This window comes from Scophthalmus maximus, chromosome 18, assembly GCF_022379125.1.
Source record: "Scophthalmus maximus strain ysfricsl-2021 chromosome 18, ASM2237912v1, whole genome shotgun sequence".
NCBI lineage: Eukaryota > Metazoa > Chordata > Actinopteri > Pleuronectiformes > Scophthalmidae > Scophthalmus > Scophthalmus maximus.
Genome location: NC_061532.1, coordinates 20,096,804 through 20,115,000, shown reverse-complemented (window position 1 = coordinate 20,115,000; position 18,197 = coordinate 20,096,804). Strand labels below are relative to the sequence as shown.

The 18,197-nt window shown below is 49.0% G+C and overlaps 4 protein-coding genes, 1 long non-coding RNA gene and 2 other non-coding genes across 10 annotated transcripts in view; 5 read left to right on the top strand and 2 right to left on the bottom strand.

Moving 5' to 3' along the window:
* klf11a (Kruppel-like factor 11a) overlaps positions 1–3,690 on the top strand; it is a 7,607-nt gene extending 3,917 nt beyond the window's left edge. The window contains exons 1-4 of one of the 3 annotated variants that reach the window (XM_035617264.2): positions 1–297; positions 512–733; positions 1,214–2,003; positions 2,100–3,690. The exon at positions 1–297 is cut by the window's left edge and continues 294 nt beyond it. In XM_035617264.2, coding sequence (XP_035473157.1) covers positions 295–297; positions 512–733; positions 1,214–2,003; positions 2,100–2,398 — 1,314 coding nt within the window. In that variant the 5' untranslated portion in view covers positions 1–294 and the 3' untranslated portion in view covers positions 2,399–3,690. Of the gene's footprint in view, positions 298–339; positions 734–1,213; positions 2,004–2,099 lie in introns of those variants that run through there. The other 2 variants (XM_035617265.2, XM_035617263.2) reach the window with 2 other exon arrangements.
* Positions 3,691–5,269: 1,579 nt separating this feature from the next.
* LOC118289988 (ribonucleoside-diphosphate reductase subunit M2) lies at positions 5,270–8,342 on the top strand. Its single transcript, XM_035617293.1, has 10 exons — positions 5,270–5,406; positions 5,511–5,576; positions 6,031–6,180; positions 6,307–6,423; positions 6,516–6,649; positions 6,736–6,830; positions 7,032–7,165; positions 7,249–7,353; positions 7,448–7,561; positions 7,933–8,342. Exons 1-10 carry the CDS (start codon positions 5,317–5,319, stop codon positions 8,083–8,085), a joined length of 1,158 nt encoding a protein of 385 aa, XP_035473186.1. The 5' UTR covers positions 5,270–5,316; the 3' UTR covers positions 8,086–8,342.
* On the top strand, positions 7,706–7,841 carry LOC118290730. The gene has a single exon (XR_004786491.1). It is a non-coding gene; the product is annotated as a small nucleolar RNA SNORD94 (small nucleolar RNA).
* A 773-nt stretch (positions 8,343–9,115) lies between the features above and the next one.
* Positions 9,116–13,242, top strand: LOC118289998 (galectin-8). 2 transcript variants are annotated; one of them, XM_035617311.2, is made up of 9 exons: positions 9,116–9,291; positions 10,585–10,673; positions 11,243–11,453; positions 11,574–11,696; positions 11,782–11,826; positions 11,970–11,993; positions 12,302–12,390; positions 12,633–12,798; positions 12,866–13,242. In XM_035617311.2, exons 1-9 carry the CDS (start codon positions 9,253–9,255, stop codon positions 13,013–13,015), a joined length of 936 nt encoding a protein of 311 aa, XP_035473204.2. In that variant the 5' UTR covers positions 9,116–9,252; the 3' UTR covers positions 13,016–13,242. The 2 variants fall into 2 exon arrangements, with proteins under 2 accessions (XP_035473204.2, XP_035473203.2); XM_035617310.2 differs by having other exon boundaries at positions 11,967–11,993.
* A 341-nt stretch (positions 13,243–13,583) lies between these two features.
* On the bottom strand, positions 13,584–16,836 carry LOC118289989 (ribonucleoside-diphosphate reductase subunit M2). Its single transcript, XM_035617294.2, has 11 exons — positions 16,744–16,836; positions 16,506–16,651; positions 16,336–16,401; positions 15,732–15,881; positions 15,493–15,609; positions 15,267–15,400; positions 15,086–15,180; positions 14,791–14,924; positions 14,603–14,707; positions 14,395–14,508; positions 13,584–14,023 (listed from the first exon to the last, which is right to left on the bottom strand). Exons 2-11 carry the CDS (start codon positions 16,593–16,595, stop codon positions 13,871–13,873), a joined length of 1,158 nt encoding a protein of 385 aa, XP_035473187.2. The 5' UTR covers positions 16,596–16,651; positions 16,744–16,836; the 3' UTR covers positions 13,584–13,870.
* LOC118290729 lies at positions 14,115–14,250 on the bottom strand. The gene has a single exon (XR_004786490.1). It is a non-coding gene; the product is annotated as a small nucleolar RNA SNORD94 (small nucleolar RNA).
* Positions 15,881–17,273, top strand: LOC118290012. The gene is made up of 2 exons (XR_004786305.2): positions 15,881–16,424; positions 16,524–17,273. It is a non-coding gene; the product is annotated as an uncharacterized LOC118290012 (long non-coding RNA).
* Positions 17,274–18,197: the final 924 nt, after the last annotated feature.

Sequence of the window (18,197 nt, the reverse complement as noted above, 5' to 3'; positions counted from 1 at the left end):
CACCGTGACATCATCGTCAGGAGGAACGAGGAAGCAGACGGGCTGCGTCTGAACTTACTCCCTTGTTCCTTTGTTCCTTTGTTCCCTCGTTCCCTCGTTCACTTGTTCACTTGTTCACTTGTTCACTCGTCTGGGGCGACACTCCCCCTTGTGGCAGCAGACGGAACTGGTTTTAGTGTCTGAGATATTAATATGATCCTGTATGAATATTAATCATCAGTGAAATGTTGTTGTTATACAGTTTGAGGTCAGGATGTGATTGGCTGTGTGCAGACTGCTGTTGACATTGTTTTCATGGTAAAGTTAGAAGTTAATGTTAATATATATATATATATATATATACACACATGTATATATGCTCTGGAATGTCGTATCGGTTGAGCTATAGTTGGCAGAATAAGTCAAATTTAACATGGAGTTGTTCTCCTGGGTAAAAATGGCTGCTAACTTCCTGGTCCTGGTCCTGGTTCTTCATATCAGATCTAAGTCTTGTCCTACCGCTCTGCCTCAGGTTGACCGTGTGGACGGACGGCCGGCGGCGACCATGGAGCTGAGGCCGAGCGTCGAGTATCACGACCTTGAGGCCGCCGAGGCGCTTGTCAGCATGAGCTTCTGGGGTCAGAGGTTGCACAAGCCCCGCCCCCTGACGCCCACCTCCGACTCGTGTGATTCCATGCAGCTCCACCTGGACGGAGGCGACGCCCCCAAAGACCTGATCGCTCTGTCGTCGCTGGTGAGAAGAGACGCAACACTTATTAAAATTAATTAAACTTGTCCTGCTGGAATATGACAAATGACTTGAACAATTATGGTAAATTAAAAATTTGTTGTAAAATGTAACTTAGGATCCTTGAAATAAAGTTTTAATAGAAATGTCTAAAAATAAATTATTAAAGAATAAAGTTATGATTATTAAATGTAATGAGAAAGTAATAATTATTGAGTTTTTATCTTAGATTTTAATTTCTATGATCATATGTTTCACGTCTTTGTCTGATGTGACGTCGTCAGGCGAATCATCACACTGACGACACTGTGATAATAATTATAAATCATAATGAAGAATAATTAAGTGAAAATACACAATGAATATGAGTTATGAGGAAACAAGATGAAAATAAAACTCATGAAAACAAGTTTAGTAACTTTAATGTTATATAATAATAATAATAATAATAATAATAATATCATATTTTTTGTTGTTCTCCCTCAGTGTATGACTCCGCCTCACAGTCCGAGCTTCGCCGAGTCCTCCTCCGCTCCAAGCTCTGCCCCCAGGCCCGTCTTACCCCGCCTGGGGCTTGGTGCCAGCTCCGCCCTCTTCTGTGACTCCTCCCCCTCAGAAACCTCAGCGCTTCCACCTCAGACAGAGTCGTCCTGTGTGGCTCCCCCCAGCAGAGCCATGGCAACCAGCGTCATCCGCCACACCGCCGACAGCCTCAGCCTTCCTCCTCCTCTTCTTCCTCCCCCACCGCCCGCCGCCACGGAAACCCCGCCTCCTGCAGCAACGCCTCCATCTCCTCCCTCCTCGGCGTCTCCTCCTCACTCCTCCCCAGTGTCTTCCTCCTCCTCCTCTTCCTCTCCGGTCTTCTGCCAGGTGATCCCAGTGAGCGGCCGGACGGGGATGATCTCCGCCTTCGTCCAGGCACCGCTTCAGGTGCACACTCAGGGGGGTCCCAAGCACATCCTGCCCCAGTCTCCTCCCAGCTTCGCCCAGCCCCTGCTGGTGGGCTCCGCCGTGCCGCAGGGGACCGTGATGTTCGTGGTCCCGCAGGCGCCCGTGTCCCAACCTCCGCTGGGCCCGCACACCGTCATGACGCTGGGCAACACCAAGCTGCTGCCGCTGGCCCCCGCTCCGGTCTACATGCCATCGGGAGCGAGCGGTGGCGGCGCCTCGCAGGCCGACTTCTCCCGCAGGCGGAACTACGTCTGCAACTTCCCCGGCTGCAATAAGACGTACTTCAAGAGTTCACACCTGAAGGCTCACCTGCGCACACACACAGGCAGGAACATCATTATTACTAATAAAATATTTCTGTTGTGATCATGAATTTGGGTTTTTCCGTGTTCTCACGCCGTCGTCTTTTCTCCGTCTGCAGGTGAGAAGCCGTTCAGCTGCCACTGGGAGGGCTGCGACAAGAAGTTCGCTCGCTCCGACGAGCTCTCCCGCCACCGCCGGACACACACCGGCGAGAAGAAGTTCGTCTGCAACGTGTGCGACCGGCGCTTCATGCGCAGCGACCACTTGACCAAACACGCCCGGCGGCACATGACCTCCAAGAGGGCTTCCTCGTGGCCTGCCGCCGAAACCGCAGACCTCAACAGAATGGCCCCGCCCAAGGGCCAAGCCAGAGGCCCCGCACTTCCCCTCGGCGTGCTGGTTTCCACCGCCAACTAGCGTCTCAGTCAGGGGCCCACAGGGCCGACTCAGGACCCCTGCAGGGGCGGGGGGTTGTTTCACTCTGCTCCGCTCGCCACATCAGGACGATCTTTTCTACTCCACAAACCACAATCGCCTGCTGGGCCGCGGCCACGTGTACACACAGGGTCGTGCCTTCGAACAGGGACTCGATGTTGCCATGGTCACCATGTTTTTCTTGTTGGCGTAGAAACAGAGCATCCAAGCGACTGTTCCTCTGACTCACCAGCGCCCCCCTCAGGCTCAAATACTCAGTACACTCCGATGGGTCTGCAGCTAGCTAAGGGAGCTAGAGACAGCTAACGTTTAGCAAACGATGACTTTGATCAATGAAATATTTGCTAATTTTCTGTCAATTGACTTAAGCATTAATCGATCGATCATTGCAGCTCGTCACTCGAGAGAACGACAATTCACCAGTGCTGCTTCCAACCACTGCTATGACTCCAGATTCGTTAGCAACCAAGCTAACGGAAGCTAGCTAAACTTTTCTTCTTCTTCTTCTTTAGTGACTTTTCTCCGGTCGTAAAACACTCCGGCTGGTTGTGCTAACAGTTAGCTCAACGGTTTGAACAAGGTTTTAACGGCCGCCCTGACATGAGTTGGTGTCGACAGACGGAGCCGCCGGCGGCGGACGACAGCGAGTTTCCCATTTCCTGCTCAGGACATTTTATTCCCATCAACCACAAACTCACCAGGAGGCGACAGGCTGCTAATTCATCCACGGACAGACACCAACAGAAACCTGACATTGCACTGGATTTTTTAAAATCTTGCTTGTTTTGTACTCTCTCCGTGTAAAACCATGTTTACTTCATGTGTAAATGTCACGTTAGGAAAATGTATGCACTCGTTTTTTTTTTGCCAAAGCCTCTGTACTGTGCTTCTGTTGTCAGTCTGTGACTGTACATACTGTAAATATATTGATATATATATGAATGTTATATGTATTCCAATCTGCATTTATTGACAGTACGAGTTATTGATCTTTTACAAATGTCAGTGGACAGTATTCCTCACTGTGATACTACCTACTACCTTTGCTTTAGACATTTTTATTATTATTATTATTTAATAAACATTTGTGAGGAAAAACGTGCTGTTTTGTATAGCTTGAGTTGGCCCATAGTGTAGCCAGTAAGAAAATACCTCATGTTATCAAATGTTAACGACTTTTATTGGAATAATCTCATTTCTGAACATTTGCCTGAAAAGTGATGGAGAAGGAACAAAAACAGGCTTTTATAATAAAACATTACAAACAAATAAGAGTTGGTTTGTAGTTTGTTCTGTATAAAGACGATGGGTGACTGTATATAAAAACGATCACTGACTGTATATAAAGACGATTACTGACTATATAAAGATGATCAGTGACTGTATACAAAGACGATCACTGACTGTATATAAAGACGATTACTGACTATATAAAGATGATCAGTGACTGTATATGAAGACGATCACTGACTGTATATAAAGACGATCAGTGACTGTATATAAAGACGATCAGCGACTGTATATAAAGACGATCACTGACTGTATATAAAGACGATTACTGACTGTATATAAAGACGATCAGTGACTGTATATAAAGACGATCAGTGACTATATAAAGATGATCACTGACTGTATATAAAGACGATCACAGACTGTATATAAAGACGATTACTGACTATATAAAGACGATCAGTGACTGTATATAAAGACGATCAGTGACTGTATATAAAGACGATCACTGACTGTATATAAAGACGATCAGTGACTTTATATAGAGACGATCACTGACTGTATATAAAGACGATCAGTGACTGTATATAAAGATGATCACTGACTGTATATAAAGACGATCACTGACTATATAAAGACGATCACTGACTGTATATAAAGACGATCAGCGACTGTATATAAAGATGATCACTGAGTATATAAAGACGTGAAAGGGGGTTAACTCTTCAGAGATAACGGAGCTAATTTCCGTTATATAAACACAATGTCCCGTATATGAAGTTTCTGCTCGGCGACAGCGACGATGTTGCACAACCGGAGCTGCGACCGCTCTCTCCTCACAGCACCCGGTAACAGCGGTCAGCCAATCAAGAACCGGCGCAGAGGGGGGTGTGACCAATGGCAGAGGTTGACGTTGAGCCCGGGAACGTGAGGCAGGCACGTCATTGGCTGACGAGGCTCCCCGCCTGTTGCCTTACTGACCGACATTCTGCTGCAGCCAAAGAAAAGGGAAAAATATAAAACAAAACTGAAGAAGAAACTCAGTCCCAGTAACTGAGGTCACAGCGACACCGGGTGGAAGTGAACGGTCCTGCAGCGGAGTTCACTACAGTCTGAGACGAAATGAATATCTATTTCATCAAATAACCGTATATATATTATACATGTTAACATGATAACTCATGTTAACATGTGAAACTCTCTGTGAAACAAGTGAAATCCACGATAGTATATTAATATTCAGCGGCTGTGACGTGTCACGTTCAAACAAAAGATTCAATGTTTCATAAACGATAGTTTTCTTCGTTTTGTAACCGGTTGATTGCGGGTTTTGTAACCGCACGAACAAAGACGCATTTCTGGTGTCACGTGAACGCGCCTCGCAGCCCGATTGGCTCTGGTCGCAGCGTCACTTTAAAGGGCCGGCGCGAGCCGCGCTCTCATTGGCCGGCTCCGTTCAGGCGCCAAGATTTCAATAAAAAGGGGAAAGCGACGCGAAGCGACTTCAGTCTCCATCTGCTCGTCGTCACCGCTCGGTTCTTCTGTTCGGCTCCAGTCGGTTCTTCTGTTCGGCTTCAGTCGGTTCTTCTGCTCGGCTCCAGTCGGTTCTTCTGCTCGGCTCCAGTCGGTTCTTCTGTTCGGCTCCAGTCGGTTCTTCTGCTGCAGTCAAGATGCTTTCTGCTCGCTCGGCTCTGTCCGTCAGGAACGAGAACTCCCTGTGCAGTCAAATCGACAACATGGCGCTGGACAAAGAGAACACGGTGAGAAGACAAACAGCTGACGACATCCTAACCAAACGCATCGATCCGCTGTGTGAAGTCGTTTCCTGTGACGTCACTGACCTGCGCTCATTTTGTCTCCGCAGCCTCCGAGTCTGAACAAGTCCCGCGTCCTGGCGGCGAAAACCGCGCGAAAAATCTTCGCTGATGCGGTAAGTGAATCAGCTGTGCGCTTCCGGGTTTTAACTCCCGCACCGAGACACGTCAAGTCCGTCTACAGTGACGTCAGAGAGCGGGAGGTTGTCTTTGTCTGTTGCGCTCGTTTGGCGCCGAAACTGTCGGTTGTGGCGCCAACCGGGAGGATCAGCTGTGACGTATCGCTCTTCTTCTCTGGTGCTGCGCCGTGTAGAGCGTCACTGACGATGACGTTTCTCGTCGCACGTTCAGACTTGTATGATCCGTTACAGCTGAGTGTAAACATGACGCAGGGATCACGTGACGTTCGAGTCTCTGACGTCACGTGGACCTGCAGCGTTGCCATGGAGACATTTGATGATTCATCGATCAGATCAATGATCAGTGACTGATGAAGATAAATAATAATTATGATGATGTTAGGATCTGAGTATGAAAAGTGTTGTGACGTCGTCGTCTGTTGTTTTTCAGCCCGGAGTCGTGAAGAAGAGCGGCAGCGGCGAGGAGGAGGAGCCTCTGCTAAAGGAAAACCCTCGACGTTTCGTCATCTTCCCCATCCAGTACCACGACATCTGGCAAATGTACAAGAAGGCTGAGGCCTCGTTCTGGACCGCAGAGGAGGTAAATGCCGCCGCCGCTGCCCTCAGCTATTAACGTGTGTGTGAGTGTGTGTGTTCGTTCACGTGTTGTTAATGTGTGTGTGTGTGTGTGTGTTCGTGTTCACGTGTTGTTAATGTGTGTGTTCAGGTGGACCTGTCGAAGGACCTGCAGCACTGGGAGACTCTGAAGGACGAGGAGCGGTACTTCATCTCTCACGTGTTGGCCTTCTTCGCCGCCAGCGACGGGATTGTCAACGAGAACCTGGTGAGTACGACGACCCGCTGCCCAGAGTCCAGTTATTCATCTGCGATCGGTTGGCGCCCCCTCACCTCGCCATTCCCCTCTGTGACCACCAGGTGGAGCGCTTCACGCAGGAGGTGCAGGTGACGGAGGCCCGGTGTTTCTATGGTTTCCAGATCGCCATGGAGAACATCCACTCTGAGATGTACAGTCTCCTCATCAACACCTACATCAAGGAGTCCACAGAGAGGTGGGTCACTGGTTCTGTTGGTCTCTTCTGGTTCTGTTGGTCTCTACTGGCTCTGTTGGTCTGACGATGCGTTCACTGATCCTCAGGGAATACCTGTTCAATGCCATCGAGACTCTACCGTGTGTGAAGAAGAAGGCCGACTGGGCGATCAACTGGATCGGCAACAAGAACGCCGCCTTCGGTAAAACCTGCTGCCTGTGACCTGGAGTATTGATCCTGTGTCTGTGGTGTCGACCGTGTGTCTGTGGTGTCGACCGTGTGTCTGTGGTGTCGACCGTGTGTCTGTGGTGTCGACCGTGTGTCTGTGGTGTCGACCGTGTGTCTGTGGTGTCGATCGGGTGTCTGTGGTATTGACCGTGTGTCTGTGGTATTGATCGATCAGGAGAGCGTGTGGTGGCCTTCGCCGCCGTGGAGGGAATCTTCTTCTCCGGGTCGTTTGCCGCGATCTTCTGGCTGAAGAAGAGAGGCCTGATGCCCGGCCTGACCTTCTCCAACGAGCTCATCAGCAGAGACGAGGTGACATCCTCACACCGACGCCCTCTGACTCCTCTATGACCTCTGACCCCTCTCACGTCTTCTAACCAGTGTGTTGTGTTCAGGGTCTGCACTGTGACTTCGCCTGTCTTATGTTCAAACACCTGCTGAACAAACCGTCCAGAGAAACTGTCACCAAGATCATCAAGAACGCCGTGGCCATCGAGCAGGTGGGTCGACCGCTGCACGGGCGCGGGGGGATGGGGGGGCGTGGCCTCCTTCAGGCCCTCACCTTTGACCTGTTGGTTTTCTCTCTGTGTTCAGGAGTTCCTGACCGAGGCTCTGCCCGTGAAGCTGATAGGGATGAACTGTGACATGATGAAGACGTACATCGAGTTCGTCGCCGACAGACTGATGGTGGAGCTCGGCTTCGCCAAGGTAACGACCCCCGACTGAGGCTCCGCCCACCGGTCCGACTCTGGTCCAGTGGTTTAATGATGGTCGTTAGTTTAAACTCTGCAGCGACGCCCCGTCATCATACTAGTTTGTAGACGAGGGGTGTTGCCTCTGGTGTGGGCGAAGTCTGTGATGATGAGTGGCGCAGGGGTACGGACCTCAGCCAGTGATGGGGGCTGAGTGCTGCTGCCGACTCCGATCAGAGGACGAGTGGTTCGCTGACGGACGACACCAGCACGAGAGAGACGCCGGACTGAACAGACCTCGACGACACGACAATTCACCGTGTTTATTTCCCTGGAGCTTCAGGGCTGACTCTCTGTCTCTGTGTCTCTGTCTCTTTGCGTGCTCAGATCTTCCGGGTGGAGAACCCCTTCGACTTCATGGAAAACATTTCTCTGGAGGGAAAGACCAACTTCTTTGAGAAGCGAGTGGGCGAGTACCAGAGGATGGGCGTGATGTCTGGGACCACGGACAACACCTTCAGGCTGGACGCCGACTTCTGAGGACGGAGGCGGACCGGACCCCACAGGGGGGGAACACATGGACATTGTATAGGATGTAAATTTTAATGTCTCGGGTTCACAGATCAGCCGATCACAATGGTCAATGATTTTTTTAAAATCCTTTCACTAATGACAGATTGAAGCTGCTTTTATATTTTATTGCTTTATTAGTCTTTTAAATTGTTTTTTTTATTTTACTTTAGCAAATTGTACAGTTGAGTGTTTTTGTATTAAAAAAGAATTTACTTCTTACAAAATATGTTTGTCATTACAATGAATAATTTTGAGTTTAAACTGTTGAAGGTTCAGAGGAAAATCTGGAAACATGACCTTTTATATTACTGACTTCACCGAGTGAGAAGAAAAGACTCGAGCCAGGCTAGCTGTTTCCTACTATCTCCATTCTTTATGCTAAGCTAACAGCTGCTGGCTGTAACTGAAACAGCGTTGAACCGTTCCTTTAGTTATAAAACGAAATCCAAAGTGCTGATTACTTATTAATAATTAATATCCACAGTTTCCCAGAATGCAATGTGACGTCTTCATGTTCCTCCATTTTATTTAAAGTTAATCATATGATGTGCGACTCGTCCTGTTGCTCTGGTCTCGACTCGTCAGTGACCTGACGTCATGTTGATTCATTAACTAAAGAAGAAAACTTTTTAAACGAGTTATCGTCTGAAACATCTGATAACTCGTCGACCTGCAGAAGAGTTCCTAATTATCTGACTTGACGTTGAATAGTCGTGACGTATAAATTAACGTGTGAACATTTTATGAGTGAATGAAACAAAGTTTTGTGAGATAACATTTTTAAAAACGTGTTGAGGTTCATCGATCATTGTTGGAATCACATGACTCGATCACTCACCGAGCCTGCGCAGTGGGCCTGCGCAGTGTGAGGATCGGACAGTGACGTCAACGTCAGTCCAGCGTCTGATCGGAATTAAAGATTTAAACGGAAACAAAATAACAATAAAACCGTTCGTGTTTTGTATGAACCGATTATACTGCTCGTATCAATGGTTACAATAAAATAAATAATCGTTAACTGTTCTGAACCGTCTGAACTCACCGTGTTTCCGGGTTCAGTCTGTCTCCTCGTCACGTTAGACGCGGAAGTAAACAACAGAAGAAGAAGCTGCGGCAGATCGTCTCTGCGACGAGATGTCGACGTCCTCCCCGAGACAGACGTTCCTGAAGCCGGTGAGTCGACCCGACCGACCCGTCCCCCGGTGACCGACCCGACCGACCCGTCCCCCCGGTGACCGACCCGTCCCCCCGGTGACCGACCCGACCGACCCGTCCCCCCGGTGACCGACCCGTCCCCCCGGTGACCGACCCGTCCCCCGGTCGGAGCAGCAGCTCGTTAGCATCTTAGCTTAGCGCCACCTGAACTTTGGTTCCGAGCCTTCACGTGACTTCATCAGACATGAGACAGATTGTGTGATTCTATTTCTCGCCGAGTTAAAGAGCAGGTTGGTTTCATCTGTTCCACGTCGAACTTTGTTCATGTTGCGGTTTGTTTTTCACAGATTCGATTGAAAATCCTACAATAACTCATTTCGCTGGGAGTCTGGCGCCTGTTGATTCTAACTTTACTTATAAAACAGATGATTGACAGATGACGCGTTACGGATGAAATATGATAAAGAGTTGGCAAAGGTGAATCTTCTTTTACAATCAATTAAATCTGGATTCAACTTTTCTGCTACAATAAAAAAAACTTACTGAATATCTTTCACCTGAATCAAGACGCTGACGTCATTCTTCATGTTTAAAAAAACATTTTATGACAATAAATATAAACCGCTCATCAACTAATCACTGAAGAAGAAAATAAACTGACCGATATTTCCACTTTTTTATTAAACTTTTCCAAACATAAGAATTTATTCACATCACGACGTGATTGGCAGCTGCAGGTCGTATTCAGTCAGCTGATGTTTCCAAATGTTTGTGTGTTTCCTGCTGAACGTTTGATGTTCTTCCTCCTCCTTCTCTTCCTCTCCCTCCTCCTCTTCCTCCTCCTCCTCCTCTCCCTCCTCTTCTTCTTCCTCCTCCTCCTCTTCCTCCTCTTCTTCCTCCTCCTTCTCCTCCTCCTCTCCCTCCTCTTCTTCTTCCTCCTCCTTCTCTTCCTCCTCCTCTCCCTCCTCTTCCTCCTCCTCCTCCTCTCCCTCCTCTCCCTCCTCTTCTTCGTCCTCCTCTCCCTCCTCTTCTTCGTCCTCCTCTCCCTCCTCCTCTTCTTCTTCTCCCTCCTCTTCTTCTTCCTCCTCCTCTTCTTCTTCTTCCTCCTCCTCCTCTCCCTCCTCTTCTTCCTCCTCCTCCTCCTCCTCCTCTCCCTCCTCTTCTTCTTCCTCCTCCTCTTCTTCTTCTTCCTCCTCCTCCTCTCCCTCCTCTTCTTCCTCCTCTCCCTCCTCCTCCTCTCCCGCCTCTTCTTCTTCCTCCTCCTTCTCTTCGTCCTCCTCTCCGTCCTCCTCCTCTCCTCCTCCTCCTCAGGTGATTCCCTTCGCCGGGACGGTCCTGGGAGGTTTGGTCCCGGGGGAGATGCTCCTCATCCAGGGCTCGGTGCCGTCGGACTCCGACCGGTGAGAACGCCTTCAGTTGTCAGTGCGACGGGATCAGAGTTTTAAATGAACCAGACAACATCAGGAGATTTTTAAAGTTACCAGCCAATCAGATTTTCCATTAGAAACAGTGAAGCATCCAAGTTTCTTTAAGTTGTTTTTAAGGCAGTTAAACATTGAAATGGTAAAAATATATATATCGTATTTGTTTCTTTCACGACTGAAGGACATGAAATGTCCTCTTTCATCGTCATCATCCTCTGTATCTGACGCCTTCCTCTTCTGCTCTTCTGCTTTTTTAACTCTCAGAAAATATCTAATGTGAACTTAACTACTTTATGTTTCAACTCCTTTGTTTTGTTTCGTTCTGTTCATCTTCTCCATTTCCACGTCGCTCCCTCGTCGTCACGCTGTAGACACGTAGCCGACGGTCGTCATGACAGAGTGTTCGTGGGAAATGTAGGATTAGTTCTACGAGCAGATACAGATTACGTTTCCAAGACAAAAACAGAAAACAGACAATCTGACACTTCATTCACCACCAGACACTTTGTGAGTAACTTTACTCGTCCCTCTGCGTCGTCTCGCAGGTTCCAGGTGGACCTGACGTGCGGCAGCAGCGTGACCCCGCGGGCCGACGTGGCGTTCCACTTCAACCCGAGGTTCAGGCGCTCGCCGTGCGTCGTGTGCAACACGCTGCAGAAGGAGTCCTGGGGCCAAGAGGAGATCCTGCACCAGAACCCGTTCAGAACCGGGGACGCGTTCGAACTCCTGGTCCTCGTCCTGGAAGACAAGTTCAAGGTGAGAAACATAACGAGTTTGAACTTGTACTTTACCAACATAAACGTATGTTAGAGAACTTGTACTGCAGTACAGGCTCACAGTACTTGTACTTGTATCTGTACCTGTACCGGCCCCCAGGTGGCGCTGAACGGAGCCCACATGTTGGAGTACAGACACCGACTGGATCTGCGGCGAGTCGACACTCTGTGTATCTCAGGACGGGTCCAGGTGGAGGTCGTGGGCGTCGTCGCTCCAAGTCCCGTGAGTCTCCAGAGCGCTTCGCCTCCTGACCTTAACCTTTGACCTTCGATGAAGCTCATGACCCCTCGTCGTTGTCGTTGTTTAGAGTTCTGCTGCAGCCGGGCCGACCCTGAAGGACTCGGACCAGAAGGTGAGAACACTTCTCATCAGTTATTTGATGATTTTAAAGACACTGACCCGGAATTGGTCGAGAGCGTGTGGGGGCGGGGCCTCGACTGTTAACTGATGAATTTTAATATTTGTTTGTTTCTTGTTCTTTTCCTCTTTCAGAAGATTTTCTCCTCGACAGGCAACTTGGTGAGTTTCACTGATACACGATGGTCCTTGTAGTTCAGACACATGGAGCGATGATCTGCTGATCTGATACATTGATACTTTTATTGATCCCACACCGGGAGTGACGTCAGCTCCAGATTCAAACGTTCTGCGTTTCCTTTGACGTGAGACATTTCAGAATCTTGAGCCAGAAAAATGTTCTTTATTAAAAAAAAACACTGGTAGAGAAGTTATCGATCAGTTTTCTGTTCGGTGGTGAGAAGGTTTTGACCAGTGAAGTTGTGTGGATGATGTTGATGTTGTGGACGATGGAACCTTGTGTTGTGCAGAGCGTTCCCTTCAGGGGCGAGCTGGGGGACGGACTGAGCATCGGACGGAGCGTCACCATCCGAGGAGAGACCAATCAGAACGCACAGAGGTGAACACACCTGAGTGACATCAGCACTTTGAGAAGGATGAGGACATGTGCAGAATAATCAGGCTCTTAGTACCTGTACTTGTACTTGTACCGCAGGCTCTCAGTACTTGTACTCCAGGCGTTCAGAACCTGTACTTGTACTTGTACTCCAGGCGCTCAGAACCTGTTTGATATAATTTAACGTGAAGATGAACAGTAAATGTAAATAAGTCCATTATGAAATATGTATTCCGTGTCGTCAGTTTCTGTGTGAACCTTCGAGTGTCGAGCGGCGGCGACATAGCTCTCCACCTCAACCCTCGTCTGAAGCGCCGTCGCTTCGTCAGGAACTCCTTCCTGTCCCAGTCCTGGGGAGCCGAGGAGACGCAGCTCGACTCGTTCCCCTTCGCCGCCGGACGCTACTTTGAGGTACACCCACCGCGACCTTTGACCCCTGCAGTAGCTCATTCATTGTAACGACGCGCTTCCTCCGCAGATGATAGTCCGGTGCGAGCAGCAGCAGTTCCGAGTGGCGGTGGACGGACGCCACCTGCTGGACTACAAACACCGAGTGCAGGACCTGAAGCAGGTCGACCGGGTCGAGGTGGAGGGAGACGTGAAGCTGGTCGACATCAATGTCCTCTGAACAGTTTATACTGAACATCACACACTGGACTTTATAGAGCATAATACAGTTCCTGCTGCACAGCCGTTATCATAACCACATCATAAAGAGATCAGATCCCATGATCCTCTGAACCCTCGTCAGACTGATTCATCCACGTGGCCTTTATGTAATATAATAAAGTTCCTGCTCTGGTCATATTTTCACATCAGTGTTTAATAATAATAAAATAAAGACATGAACCACAAGTTTGTTTATTTTATGATAAAAAATAAATATGAAGGAAACAAGTTTACATTTTTGACATTATGGAACATAAACATTACTGTACTACCAACTTATTTACACATTCATTTTACATCTTGATTCAAATGACGAGTTGTTGATACATTTAAATAATGTCTTTCTTTGGACATGAAACTTAAATTAAATTGTCTGGTTTTCATCAGTCCAAAAATTAATTTTATTCCTTATTAAACGCTATGTTGATCTTTACTGTAACAATGAGAGAAAAGAGCTATTTAACAAAAAATAATCTATATATCAGTATACGCATTAAGTTTATAAGAACAATAACGACCCAAGAAAACAGGATTTTTACGTCACTTTTATTAAAAACTCAAACTGTACATATCTCACAAACAGCTGCTATAAAAACACTATTATACAAAGTTTTACATTTCATTACAAAATGCTGATAAAACAAATTATTTACAGTATAAAAAGGAACATCTGTTCAGAAGATCAAGTTCTGATTCATCACGTTTCCACTGCGACGCAGAATATTTAACAAAATTTCCTGTCCCAGAATGCACAGGGGGAGTCAGAGGAGTGGAAACCCACCGGAGGGTCCGGGGGTCCGGTCCGCCTCCGTCCTCAGAAGTCGGCGTCCAGCCTGAAGGTGTTGTCCGTGGTCCCAGACATCACGCCCATCCTCTGGTACTCGCCCACTCGCTTCTCAAAGAAGTTGGTCTTTCCCTCCAGAGAAATGTTTTCCATGAAGTCGAAGGGGTTCTCCACCCGGAAGATCTGAGCACGCAAAGAGACAGAGACACAGAGACAGAGAGTCAGCCCTGAAGCTCCAGGGAAATAAACACGGTGAATTGTCGTGTCGTCGAGGTCTGTTCAGTCCGGCGTCTCTCTCGTGCTGGTGTCGTCCGTCAGCGAACCACTCGTCCTCTGATCGGAGTCGGCAGCAGCACTCAGCCCCCATCACTGGCTGAGGTCCGTACCCCTGCGCCACTCATCATCACAGACTTCGCCCACACCAGAGGCAACACCCCTCGTCTACAAACTAGTATGATGACGGGGCGTCGCTGCAGAGTTTAAACTAACGACCATCATTAAACCACTGGACCAGAGTCGGACCGGTGGGCGGAGCCTCAGTCGGGGGTCGTTACCTTGGCGAAGCCGAGCTCCACCATCAGTCTGTCGGCGACGAACTCGATGTACGTCTTCATCATGTCACAGTTCATCCCTATCAGCTTCACGGGCAGAGCCTCGGTCAGGAACTCCTGAACACAGAGAGAAAACCAACAGGTCAAAGGTGAGGGCCTGAAGGAGGCCACGCCCCCCCATCCCCCCGCGCCCGTGCAGCGGTCGACCCACCTGCTCGATGGCCACGGCGTTCTTGATGATCTTGGTGACAGTTTCTCTGGACGGTTTGTTCAGCAGGTGTTTGAACATAAGACAGGCGAAGTCACAGTGCAGACCCTGAACACAACACACTGGTTAGAAGACGTGAGAGGGGTCAGAGGTCATAGAGGAGTCAGAGGGCGTCGGTGTGAGGATGTCACCTCGTCTCTGCTGATGAGCTCGTTGGAGAAGGTCAGGCCGGGCATCAGGCCTCTCTTCTTCAGCCAGAAGATCGCGGCAAACGACCCGGAGAAGAAGATTCCCTCCACGGCGGCGAAGGCCACCACACGCTCTCCTGATCGATCAATACCACAGACACACGGTCAATACCACAGACACCCGATCGACACCACAGACACACGGTCGACACCACAGACACACGGTCGACACCACAGACACACGGTCGACACCACAGACACAGGATCAATACTCCAGGTCACAGGCAGCAGGTTTTACCGAAGGCGGCGTTCTTGTTGCCGATCCAGTTGATCGCCCAGTCGGCCTTCTTCTTCACACACGGTAGAGTCTCGATGGCATTGAACAGGTATTCCCTGAGGATCAGTGAACGCATCGTCAGACCAACAGAGCCAGTAGAGACCAACAGAACCAGAAGAGACCAACAGAACCAGTGACCCACCTCTCTGTGGACTCCTTGATGTAGGTGTTGATGAGGAGACTGTACATCTCAGAGTGGATGTTCTCCATGGCGATCTGGAAACCATAGAAACACCGGGCCTCCGTCACCTGCACCTCCTGCGTGAAGCGCTCCACCTGGTGGTCACAGAGGGGAATGGCGAGGTGAGGGGGCGCCAACCGATCGCAGATGAATAACTGGACTCTGGGCAGCGGGTCGTCGTACTCACCAGGTTCTCGTTGACAATCCCGTCGCTGGCGGCGAAGAAGGCCAACACGTGAGAGATGAAGTACCGCTCCTCGTCCTTCAGAGCCTCCCAGTGCTGCAGGTCCTTCGACAGGTCCACCTGAACACACACATTAACAACACGTGAACACGAACACACACACACACACACACACACATTAACAACACGTGAACACACACACACACACGTTAATAGCTGAGGGCAGCGGCGGCGGCATTTACCTCCTCTGCGGTCCAGAACGAGGCCTCAGCCTTCTTGTACATTTGCCAGATGTCGTGGTACTGGATGGGGAAGATGACGAAACGTCGAGGGTTTTCCTTTAGCAGAGGCTCCTCCTCCTCGCCGCTGCCGCTCTTCTTCACGACTCCGGGCTGAAAAACAACAGACGACGACGTCACAACACTTTTCATACTCAGATCCTAACATCATCATAATTATTATTTATCTTCATCAGTCACTGATCATTGATCTGATCGATGAATCATCAAATGTCTCCATGGCAACGCTGCAGGTCCACGTGACGTCAGAGACTCGAACGTCACGTGATCCCTGCGTCATGTTTACACTCAGCTGTAACGGATCATACAAGTCTGAACGTGCGACGAGAAACGTCATCGTCAGTGACGCTCTACACGGCGCAGCACCAGAGAAGAAGAGCGATACGTCACAGCTGATCCTCCCGGTTGGCGCCACAACCGACAGTTTCGGCGCCAAACGAGCGCAACAGACAAAGACAACCTCCCGCTCTCTGACGTCACTGTAGACGGACTTGACGTGTCTCGGTGCGGGAGTTAAAACCCGGAAGCGCACAGCTGATTCACTTACCGCATCAGCGAAGATTTTTCGCGCGGTTTTCGCCGCCAGGACGCGGGACTTGTTCAGACTCGGAGGCTGCGGAGACAAAATGAGCGCAGGTCAGTGACGTCACAGGAAACGACTTCACACAGCGGATCGATGCGTTTGGTTAGGATGTCGTCAGCTGTTTGTCTTCTCACCGTGTTCTCTTTGTCCAGCGCCATGTTGTCGATTTGACTGCACAGGGAGTTCTCGTTCCTGACGGACAGAGCCGAGCGAGCAGAAAGCATCTTGACTGCAGCAGAAGAACCGACTGGAGCCGAACAGAAGAACCGACTGGAGCCGAGCAGAAGAACCGACTGAAGCCGAACAGAAGAACCGACTGGAGCCGAACAGAAGAACCGACTGAAGCCGAACAGAAGAACCGACTGGAGCCGAACAGAAGAACCGACTGGAGCCGAACAGAAGAACCGACTGGAGCCGAACAGAAGAACCGAGCGGTGACGACGAGCAGATGGAGACTGAAGTCGCTTCGCGTCGCTTTCCCCTTTTTATTGAAATCTTGGCGCCTGAACGGAGCCGGCCAATGAGAGCGCGGCTCGCGCCGGCCCTTTAAAGTGACGCTGCGACCAGAGCCAATCGGGCTGCGAGGCGCGTTCACGTGACACCAGAAATGCGTCTTTGTTCGTGCGGTTACAAAACCCGCAATCAACCGGTTACAAAACGAAGAAAACTATCGTTTATGAAACATTGAATCTTTTGTTTGAACGTGACACGTCACAGCCGCGTCATCACGTTCACGTGTAAACAGAAAGAACTCGTTTCATTCGGATTCGAATCTCCACACGACTTAAACTGGGACGTCACTTGAAGAAACGTTCACATATTTTCTCTTCCCTCCAGCTGCTGGATCATAAATACATAATATATCATATAATATCAATATCAATAAACTGTCGGTGATTTCACTTGTTTCACTGTGTTCAGTCTGTTTGCCGCCGGCGCGCTTTCTTTTTTCTGCTTACTATCACAGTATTACCGTGTTACCATGACAACTAAGCGCCAAAAATCATATTTCGCTCCACACATCGTCAGGACTCCTTGGTCACATGTGACGCCATGTGTCATCAGACGGAAACTAGAACGGAGTTTAACGGTTTCAGTGTAAAACTCTGTTAAAGCGTCAGACGACACAGGAAGGATCCGGTGTCGGTTTCTCCCGCAACAGAACGAACAGATTCAACCTGCGGGTTCGTGTCGGTTCGTTCTCGGCCTTCGCTTGTTCACGTTTCAGCTTCTTAAACTTCAGTTTTCCTCTGAAACTAAACTCCATTCTCTGGAACGCTTCCCCGAAGCGGAAGTTGAGAGCAACTGGTGGCAACATATCTACGTTTTCGCGGTTACAGTCGGTGGCGCCACCTAGTGTCGGGGAGGACCACAGTTCCAATCTAGAAACGACAACGAGAGATTGTTTTCATTATTGTTTTTCAGTTGATCTTTTCATAGGTTTCTGAATTTTACTTTGTACTCTTTTTTATCACTAGAATCACTTTGTGCCTCCTCTGAAAAAGAGCTCAATAAATAAGATTCATAATTATATAAACGTCATTGTGTTTGAGTTATTGTGAAACCGGTTCAGTGGTGCGAGGGGGAGGAGGAGGAGGAGGAGGAGGAGGAGGAGGAGGAAGAGGAAGAAGAAGAAGAAGAGGTGAAGAGCACCATGATCCGCCGCAGAGTCCGGGGCTGCACGGATATTCCACTGAAGAGATGTACCACTCGGCTGAGAAAAAAAAGGAAATAAACCAGAGTTAATCTTCTGACGCAACAACCGGAAGACCAAACTTCACCCGACAACTGACACGTTGGTCTGTAGTTTAATATTTTAAAAAAAA

Coding starts and splice junctions, on each gene's coding strand:
- LOC118289988 (XM_035617293.1), top strand. CDS start 5,317: ATGCTTTCTGCTCGCTCGGCTCTGTCCGTCAGGAACGAGAACTCCCTG. Junction 6,650..6,735: donor ATCAAGGAGTCCACAGAGAG/GTGGGTCACTGG, acceptor ACTGATCCTCAG/GGAATACCTGTTCAATGCCA. Junction 7,562..7,932: donor TGGAGCTCGGCTTCGCCAAG/GTAACGACCCCC, acceptor TTGCGTGCTCAG/ATCTTCCGGGTGGAGAACCC.
- LOC118289989 (XM_035617294.2), bottom strand. CDS start 16,595: ATGCTTTCTGCTCGCTCGGCTCTGTCCGTCAGGAACGAGAACTCCCTG. Junction 15,882..16,335: donor GAAAAATCTTCGCTGATGCG/GTAAGTGAATCA, acceptor GTTGTTTTTCAG/CCCGGAGTCGTGAAGAAGAG. Junction 14,925..15,085: donor CAACAAGAACGCCGCCTTCG/GTAAAACCTGCT, acceptor TTGATCGATCAG/GAGAGCGTGTGGTGGCCTTC.
- LOC118289998 (XM_035617310.2), top strand. CDS start 9,253: ATGTCGACGTCCTCCCCGAGACAGACGTTCCTGAAGCCG. Junction 9,292..10,584: donor GACAGACGTTCCTGAAGCCG/GTGAGTCGACCC, acceptor CCTCCTCCTCAG/GTGATTCCCTTCGCCGGGAC. Junction 12,391..12,632: donor ACCAATCAGAACGCACAGAG/GTGAACACACCT, acceptor CCGTGTCGTCAG/TTTCTGTGTGAACCTTCGAG.